Source organism: Drosophila grimshawi, unplaced genomic scaffold, assembly GCF_018153295.1.
Source record: "Drosophila grimshawi isolate 15287-2541.00 unplaced genomic scaffold, ASM1815329v1 contig_848, whole genome shotgun sequence".
NCBI lineage: Eukaryota > Metazoa > Arthropoda > Insecta > Diptera > Drosophilidae > Drosophila > Drosophila grimshawi.
The window spans coordinates 14668887-14678590 of NW_025063692.1; the positions used below are offsets into that span (position 1 = coordinate 14668887).

The window sequence follows — 9704 nt, forward strand, 5'->3', positions numbered from 1 at the left end:
TGAGCTGCTTCTTTAATTGGGCGCATTGATTCTTCAATTCACTAAAAAAAAAACAAACAATATGTTCCAAATCTCAGAAATTTTGCTACGAATTAAAATGTAAAATTAGAGCCAAGAACAATTTATATATTTAGATAGAAAAATGTAGAAACTTTCTATAATGAATAAGAGTCCAAAATATGCTGACTTGCTTGCTTTTGCTCTGAATATAATTCTTGATTCATTTCGATTGCAAGCAACACAAATCGAAGCTGACTCTTGTGTTAAATATGTCAAACTTTTGAATGTAAATGTCAAATCGCATCTGGTAACACTCAGTGGAGTTCGTCACTCTCGGAAAATATTCGTTCGCTGTTCTTTTTTGAATACAATTGCAATATTATTGTGGCTCTGATATTTTTCTTTAATTGGTACCGCAAGCTTTAGCTTAGTGTTTAGGGTACTATTCGCTGAAGAACCATACAGCTTTTTTACTAAATTAAGTCAAATTTATTGAGAAACTATAAAAACTATAAACTATATAAATTCATATTTTTTCCAATGCTTAAAATCATTTTCAAAAATTACATAAGTTCCAAGATTAATAATAGAATCAGAGAAGTTTCATAGCGAAGAGTAAAGTTTCATTAGTACGACTTGCAATGTTTTGGGAGATTTTGGGTAATGAGTTCGGGGTAACTTAAAGCCTATTTCGGACCCCTTCTCTCTTTCTCTCTCTCTCTCTCTCTCTCTCTCTCTCTCTCTCTCTTTCTGGATTTTTGGTTCAACTGCTTGCTGTTGGCACATGAAAGATAACATGCCGGTACAGCTGAAGGAGCAGTTAGAGCCGCATCACGCCCTTTCCACACGATCCACGCCCTATTGACCGCCGCCTCCATCGCCTGCCGAGTTTTGATTTATTTGCCCGGTATTCAGATACAAAGGCCGCGGTCGTGAGAGAGGCTGGCGCGTTGCTGATGAGCTGGGTGGTAACTTGTGCCAGTGCCCGTCTCTGTGAGCTCTCACCCCTTCTGGTACTAAGCCATTTCACGCAGCAGGCCATAAGCGCCTTTTCACTGCAGACGTGGGCGGATGGGCGTGGCTCGGCGGCTCTATGTGGCATGGGGCATAAACTACACGCGCAGACAATTGCTGCGAACTAAGAGCGATAAATAATTTTAATGTTGTTGTTTGAGCGTGTGTGTGTGTGTGTGTGTGTGTGCTGCTGATGTTGTTTCGCCTTCATAATTCCGAATACAACAACAACTACTATACATAGCCTGATAGTCATTCTGTCTGTCGCTTTGATCAAACGTCATACTAATCCTATTCCAACGTCGAAGAAGCAGCAACCACCATCGTGAAAAGAGCCACCCATTCGCCCAACCGAACGCCTGCCACTCAGACTTTGACCGTCGCTTTTGCTTTCGTAAGCTGGTTTTTATGATTTACGCAGACATTTTTGGACGCGCCTCCCAACTCTTTGGTCAATTTGGAGAAAACTTTTACCAGTGCTCACCCCAGCCAGCATAACCCACCCACCCTCCCCAGCAAGTCTCCCACTTTGCGTTACAAACCCATTCCCGGCATTCACTGCCCTTTCTTCCATTGTTATTGGCGTTGTAACCGTTTGCTTTGTGTATATATGTATATTTTGATAGGTGTGTTCAGTGCTTTTGTTCCTGGATGGAAAAAACTGAATGTGGAACCCAATATTTTTGACCCAAAGCCCCTTCGTTGTCTGATTAATGAATTGATAAAGTCTGTGACCGGTGCTCACATGCTGGCCACATCGCATTGAAGCAGTCAGTCATCGCATTTGCTAATTAACATGCGCACAACCCCTCCCCCCCTCTCCTCCCCTCCGGCGACACTTTTTCGGCCTCCAGCTCCTTATTCGCGAACAGGATTCATTTGCGGGATGGTAGCTTGACATTTTCATTATGAACCGAGTGATTTGTGCCCAGCGATAAGCGTCGAGCGTCGAGCCTTGTGCCTTGTGCCTTGTGTCTCGGCCCTGTTGCCTTTGCTTAATATTCGATGAAGATTACGATGCTTTTTAATTAATTAGTTAGTAGTAGAGCAGCAGCAAGCAGTCCCTCAGGTAAGGGTCAACCACTCACCACTCACCACTCACCACTCACCTGCCACCTGGCCGGCATAAATGCCAAAGGTGCATGCTCAACAAACTGCTGCAGCTATTACAATAAAAGGAAAGCGCCGCAAACAGCAAACAGCAAACGGTTAAAAAAAAAAAAAAGAAACAGAAAAAAAACAAACTCATAGACACACACACACACACACACAAATACAGAGAAGAAGTGCTCGTAGAAATGCTCGTACAACTCCCAGGCAACTTCTTCTAATCAAGTGGCCCCCGAGGAGTCGTAAACATGGCCAGCGAGGCAACGGACTCCAGATGGCAAAAATTTGCACGTAGTCGGCAACACACACACACACACACACACACACACACACACACCGCTGTACACGCTTTCAGTTGCAGTGTCGCCCATTTTTGAGTCAAGCGCAACTTTCGCGCAGCAGCAACTGCATGCCTGTGTGTGTGTGTGTGTGTGTGTGTGTGTGTGTGTGTGTGTGTGTGTGTGTGTGTGTGTGTGTGTGTTCGTGTGTTATGTATGTAAGTATTTGGGGGGCATTTCTGAAATCTAACACCTCTGCACAGCTGACGTAAAATGTTAAATATGGTTACCCAAGCCCGACCACGCCCCGAGATGTTGCACACTTCTAAATACCCTGAAGCCATTAAAAATGGCTAAAATGGGTATAATAATGTTTGAAATAGACGAAGAAAACACAAATAATAATAAAAAAGAAGGAGTATTATATAGATCAACCGCAGAAGTTGTTTCACGCATTTCGATTGATAACGCTCAACTTGATACCGCTTACATATTTCTCTACATTTTGCGTCAAATACACAATTATTTAGTATTTGGCACATTTGCTACACGACTTTTGAATAGCTTTTCACTCGATTATGTAAATATGTGTGTAAGGTAAGCAATTGTGTATGGGGTAACCCTCAGTCGAGCAGCCTGAGGCAAGAGAAATTGTTTTTGTTTATTTTGCCCAGATTGACCAAGATAGATTAACCAAACAGTTTTTGTGTGGCACATTCAAAATATGTTAGAACAAGGAAGAACGGATTAGGCACACCGAAGTTAACATTTCCTTGTAGATTTAATTTTCATTAAAAATTTAAGAACTCACCGCTTGTCGCTACAACTAATCACAACTGGTGAATTTGGTAACGATACGCTTTGAATACGATAATTGTGGATAAGAGAAATCTTTACAGCCATTAGCACATTTAGCTGTATTTTCAGCCAACATTTCAAGCCAAGTTAACTGAAATGGTAGCCTTAGTAAGCTATAAACACAAACAAAAACATGCAGTCACTAATTGTAATTGTATGCTGATTAGCATTGATCATAGGAGAAGGCTCAAAAGGTGTTCGCACAATATTAACAGCCAAAACAACAAGCCAGGCCAAAAGCCAAACAGTTCGAATATTTGTTGTCTGAATGGCACTTGAGGCTGTTTGGCCACTAATTTCAAAATGGATGCTTGTGGCAAGTAGCAAATAGGAGCGATACTTGGCTTACAATGATTGCTTAGTTCACAATGGCCCATTTGCATAGGTTGAGTGTCGCACATGCCGCTTGTTGGGCTTGCTACAGCGAGTACATTGATAGTTCACCTTTTGACTGAAATACTAGTCTGGTGGCAGGCAATTTTTTTCTTTTTTTTTTTGGGTCCAAAATTGCTTTGGTCCTTCGCACGTGTCCAGGCCATAAAATGTTTATCCCTGGCCGATAACGGTTTTCGGGTCTGTTCTCGGGTGTTTTTTTCTTCTTTTTTTTTTTTGTATTGTGACCCAGGTGCTGACACAGCAAAGCATTTAAGGGATTCAAACGAAGCTGCCTCAGTGAGTCATTTGCAGCCATGTTTCGGCAATTGTGTTGAGTTTATCCTGTAGAGGAGTGTCCATATGCAAGAATATCTATCTACATAACTATCTATGTATCTACATATCTATGACAATTTTGGGACGATGTGTTAATTGTTATGAACTTATTGGGGATTGGACTGAATCATCGATGTGCGTGCAACGACTGCCAAAACGACTAGATGACGATGACATTGACAACGAGCACAACAACTTGTTACAAATTGCTGAAATTGCTGTGATAATTGTTAACGGGAGTTTTGAAATGCCAAACCGATAAACAATGCTCATGTGCCACGTCAAAATCGGTTGCTGTTACTGCTGTTGCTGCTGCTGTTGCTGCTGCTGCTGCTGTTGCTGTTGCTGCTGCTGTTGGTGCCACTGCTCAATTAACAAGTTCGAAACACACATCTGTACTGGGCATTTGCTCCATGAGTGGGTTCATTGGTTGTGGGCGTGGCATTTTGCACGGCAACTTGTTAATTTGAGGCTGACTAATTGCATGCGTGCAAAACGAGTGACAACAGCAACGATAATGGCAACTGCAACGCTTCTCTGTGCCACCATCGCACATTTTGGCCAACATGCAACATGCAGCAGTAGAAGCAGCAGCAGCAGCAGCAGCAGCAACAGCAACATGAGCAGCACCAGTAGCAGCAGCCGTAACACAAGCCCCACAAGCAATAAATGACTGACTGCAAGAGAAGTGGAGAGAAGTCTCTTACTCAATGCAGACATAAGATTTATACTGGTGTTGTTGCCACTGATAAACCCAGCAGTGACATCAGCAGCAGCAGCAGCTACAAAATCAACAACAACAGCAACAACAACGGGAACATTGCCCAAATGGTAAGCGCTCTTCGAGCACGGACTGAACGGAGCGAACTAAATCAACGGACTCCCAGTCATGTTTTAGTGGGGGTCCAGCTCATATTCGGACGGACGAGCGGACACATTTCCGGGCAGCCGGGCAGCCGGGAAGCCGCAAAGCCGTAGAACCGTACAGCCGTAGAACAGTGCGTATGCGTGATGCTGTCCCAAACTCCCAAAAATGTACTTTGTATGCGTCAGTGTTATGGTTTTGTGGTTGCAGTTTGCAATTTTGCAAATGATAAAGTGATCCAGTGGCATCTGTAGTGGGTGTGAGTGTCTCTCGATATGTATGTGTGTGTGTGTGTGTGTGTCAGTTTCTCGTCGGTGTCAGCAAGCGGAATGGCAAGGGCAACGTTTCAAGTGGTCACAGCGTGACCGCTGCACAAAAGATGAATGAGACATTGGACGATGTTGTTATTGTTGCCTGCCTGGCTGACTGCCTGCCTGCCGGCCTGTCTGCCTTTTCTCAAAAATAGGAGCAGTAAGAGGCAGAGGTAGAGATAAGGAACCACCAACGCAAACATCGCACACATAAAACAATCAACGGCAACCGCAGACTGGCACAAGCACCGGAAGCAATGCAGAAATGAAGTCACAGCCAGGCCAAATGGAACAGGTTACGTGGCTGACACTCACGAATGAATGCGATAATTTGCTAGTGGCAAGCAGCGTGAACTGGTTAGCATGCTCCATCTAATTGCATTTAGATATAAATATATCTGCATTATAAATATACATATATCTGAGCACTTGCTGAGCGCATTATTACCAATGGAGTCATCACCAAAATATGCAAAATCTTTATCAGAATCAATACTTCTGTCTATCTGTCGGTTTGGCTGTCTGTTCTTATGTAAGCTATTCAGTTCTTTTAAGCCGAACTAGGAATTCCAATGAAAACATAAATGATAAAAACTTATCCATAAAGAAAAGGTAATACAAAACACTTTGCAAATGATTGCCAAAAACATAAAATTAGATCAAAAGAAACGATGAGTTAATATTTAGTGATTACTCGGAATGAAAACATATATATTTTTTAGTAGTTGTAAAAAGGCGTTACAAGTGTGGATTGACATGTATATATATATATATAGTGGAGGGACATGTATATATATGTATGTGCCCGCTTATAACTTATACTTGATGGCGCGCAGAATGGGATATTTTTCGTTGCCTGTGCAGCCGCCGCGGAAGTCATCATAGCTGAGGTCGACGAGAGCGATGCCGCCAAGACCCTTGCTCTTCACGTAGGCGGCCTTGAGAGCGGCCGTGTCTGGATCCTCGTAGCTCACCCAGAGACCATTCTCACCCTTATCGTCGGCGGAGCGATAGGCGTAGCTGCCAAAGCGCTTTGTGGGATCGCCAACCTTGCGGAGTGGCCCATCAGCGCCCTTCAGATGCTGATTGGCCTGGTTGGGCAGCTTGGCGCACACCTCGGGCCAGCTATAGAAGCCAGCGATTTGTGTCTGAAGACCAGCAGGGCCAACATTATCAGTCTCGGCAACTGGTGGTAGTCCGGTCAAGCCGGAATCCTTGGTTATCTTCCAGGCACGACCGTAGGTGGCGACGCCGACGTTGATCTTGGAGGCGGGTGCATGATTGTTTAGCCAGTATTGCACCTGATAGTTGACGTTGAATTCGGGATTGCGTTCGTTCAACTCATAGATAGGCGCTGTGAAGTCGGCTACCTCCGGATTGCGGACGGGTGTCTGGAAGTCATAAGCATGCAAATTCACATAGTCCACGTTGTTGATCAAAGCAGGTACATCATAGAACACTGTGGAAAATCAAAGAATGAAGATTGGACACGCTGCAATTAGTAACTGAGGGCAACATACGGGACGAGTTGACATTGGGCAGAACGCTGAGGCCAAGGATATAGCCATCGGGACGGAACGCGTTCTTCAGTTCGCGCACCAACGCAGTGAACTCCTCCTTGTGCTCCTCGGATTTCTCATCAACAATATGATTGCCGGTGAAGATCTTCTTGAAGCCCTTCCAGAACGAGCCAATGCCGCCGTGCACCTTCTTTGGCTTGTTCTTGGGGAACTGCCAGGCCAGATCGAGACCATCAAAGCCGTAGGTCTTGACCAACGAGTGGGCGCTATTGATGAACGGGATGCGGGCATTGCTGCTCTCCAGCAGTGTCAGATACTTGGAGTTCTCCTCCTCAGGTGCATCCCTATCACCACCGACACTGAGGAGCACCTTCAGCGCTGGGTACTTCTTCTTCAAGCCAGTCACCGAGCGGAACAGGCTGCTACCCAGATCCAAATCGCGTTTCTCATTGGTGCTAACCAGCTTGTTGCTGCTGGGATTGATACCGGCATAACCATAGATCAGGTGCGTGCAAAACTGCATTGCCGGCTCCAAGTCGTTAAGCGTCAGCTTGGAAAGCCCTGAATAAAAGAGAGATAGATAGCATTGCATGTGAGACAGAGACAGAGACAGAGACAGAGGCAGAGAGATAGAGAGAGATGGAGAGTGGAAAGAGGAGCACAGAGTACGACGAGTTTGCTTACTTTAATGCTGCCCAACCCAAAAATAATATTTATTACCCTGAACAAAATCCAATTAAAAAAAACTTTGCTTCAATGCGACTTTGTTGTGACTCATCATTTTCAACATTGTGTCATATGATTCCAAATTCAATTTCAATTAACAAACAAACAAAAACACGGCAATAACAATCGCCAACAAATGTGGATTGACTGCTCCGACAGCCCCTTCTCAAAATTATTCATTTCAATTTACACAATTCCCTTGAAAGCTTACTGCGCTGATCTTGTAACCCCTTTTCCTGGACAAACCCACCTTTTCAGCTAACTATACATATATGTACATATATATGCAGTCAAAGCACTTAGCAGACACTTATGAAGTGTAAATAGATCTGTATTTTTAAATGGTTTCTCAAGCAGAGCTCGTAACCGCAAGGTAATTATACAAGCTATACACATTTGAATATATATATATGTATATATATATATACATAACACATAATTAAAATAATATACTATACTAAGTATACGGGGACGAATTTCACTTGAGTTGGTTTAGCTCTTCAAAATTCGCTCTCTGCTTATTGTTGATAACCTTTTCAACTAATTACTAAAAATATCTCTACTCGTCTTGATAGTCATGACATTAAAACAATAATGAATGACTAGCAGATGCTCTGTACCCGGAGTAGCCTAAGCTGAAACTTCCAAAATGTACAACAAACAACTTACAAATTACCACAAAAATATTGTAAAAAATATATATTTTGTGCTTATTTAAATGTATGATATATTAAAAAAAAAAAACATTAAAAATGCTCAATTTATTTAGCAACTATGGTTGTGAATTCTGTCAACTGTCTTGTCTAATCAGGGAATAGATTTATGATTAACCCAAAAAGTTAACAACTAGTTTGTTCTTAGTCTAAACTGAATTTCTCTGTGTACATTATTTTTACATCAATTTTTATTTAATTATAATTTATGTTTGTATATTTATTTATTTAATTAGGTTTTCTTTTAGAGTTTTCTTACCTTCGCGGATGAAGCTGTCGCCATCGTAGTAGCATAGCAAATGGGTGGTGCCCACAGCGGCGTTGCTTTGACCAATGGCCAGAAAGCCCAGGAGCATGGGGAGCAGGGCGAACAGTTTCATGGCTGGCTGTAAGCAGAGAAATACCAACGAAAAACGGAGCATGTGAGTAAGCTGCAATTACCGTAATTGACTGAAGAAAACATTTGAAGGAAGTTGGCTGTTAAATGACGATAACATGATCTGAGTCAACAAAAAACAAGAAGGTGTTAACACTTTTAAACATTACACGCTTTATAAAAGTCAGTAATTAGCAAGGAACAAAAATGAACGTTTTCTGTAATTCCGCAAAGCCAAAACCCAAAACACTCATTTGTAGAAAAAAAAAGAAAAAAAACAAATGGCAACTCTCAAAAAATATTTAAAAAAATATATATATTTATGTGCATATATATAAATTATATATACAAAGTGCGAATTTGATAAATATGCAAATCGGTTCACTACTAACTTGATGTGCTCGCATTAAATGTAAAACTGAAACTGTGCGCAGCTCGAAGCGGGACAAACTTTAAGTGAACTCGATGAGAATACGATAGACGCAAAACTGAAATCGAGACTGAGAGTGGAACTGAACTAAGCTAAAGACGACAGCAGCAACACACAAACAACAACCAAGAGACAACGAGACAACTACAATAACAACAACGATAAGCACATAAAGAAATAGCAACAACAACGAAATGCTTAACGAACGCAATGAGAATGAAACGCGATTTGAAAATGAAATCGAAAAGTGGGCAATGAAAGTCAACAAAACCGATCGGCAAAGCTTCAACTGAGCTTCGATTGAAACACAGTCATCTCCATATACCCTATATACATTTTATACATATTTACCATATTGCTTTGATCCATTTTTATATAATCGTATGTATATATCTAGTTTATGTATGATTCACATACAAATTATTTGTACTTTTAATAGTGATTTAACTCAATGTTGATCTTGCCATCCACGCCAACCTCGTTTCTAAAGTGATGCACGTAAACAAATTTATTTACACTTTTCCAGTGAATCGTGTTTTTAATTTATATACCCTTTAAGTAGAGGGCAAGTCTTGTCCGCTTGTTTGTCTTCCTGTTTGTCTGTCTGTTTGTTCCGATGCTTATTATTATTTTAGCTATTAAGCTGCCTGGATGAGTCTTCCAAATATTTTTCTGTTTACGTTGGGCTGTATATATCTCAAAGCTTCTTGTACATTTTCAATTAAATAAAGTAATAGCTAAACACCAATGCTCATATTACTGTTAGTGTATATATTTGTCAACCTCAAGACT

General features: G+C 41.7%; 1 protein-coding gene across 1 annotated transcript; it reads right to left on the reverse strand.

Annotated features, from left to right (window-relative positions):
- Nucleotides 1-5829: 5829 nt before the first annotated feature.
- Nucleotides 5830-8979, reverse strand: LOC6564556 (chitinase-like protein Idgf4). Its single transcript, XM_032737999.1, has 4 exons — nucleotides 8875-8979; nucleotides 8366-8492; nucleotides 6668-7228; nucleotides 5830-6606 (listed from the first exon to the last, which is right to left on the reverse strand). Exons 1-4 carry the CDS (start codon nucleotides 8887-8889, stop codon nucleotides 5957-5959), a joined length of 1353 nt encoding a protein of 450 aa, XP_032593890.1. The 5' UTR covers nucleotides 8890-8979; the 3' UTR covers nucleotides 5830-5956.
- Between the last annotated feature and the right edge of the window lie 725 nt (nucleotides 8980-9704).

Bases quoted from the DNA above. Each gene is read 5' to 3' on its own strand.
- LOC6564556 (XM_032737999.1), bottom strand. The intron at 7,229-8,365 runs GTAAGAAAACTC...TCTTTTATTCAG, and splicing joins CGACAGCTTCATCCGCGAAG to GGCTTTCCAAGCTGACGCTT. The intron at 6,607-6,667 runs GTATGTTGCCCT...GATTTTCCACAG, and splicing joins GCCCAATGTCAACTCGTCCC to TGTTCTATGATGTACCTGCT.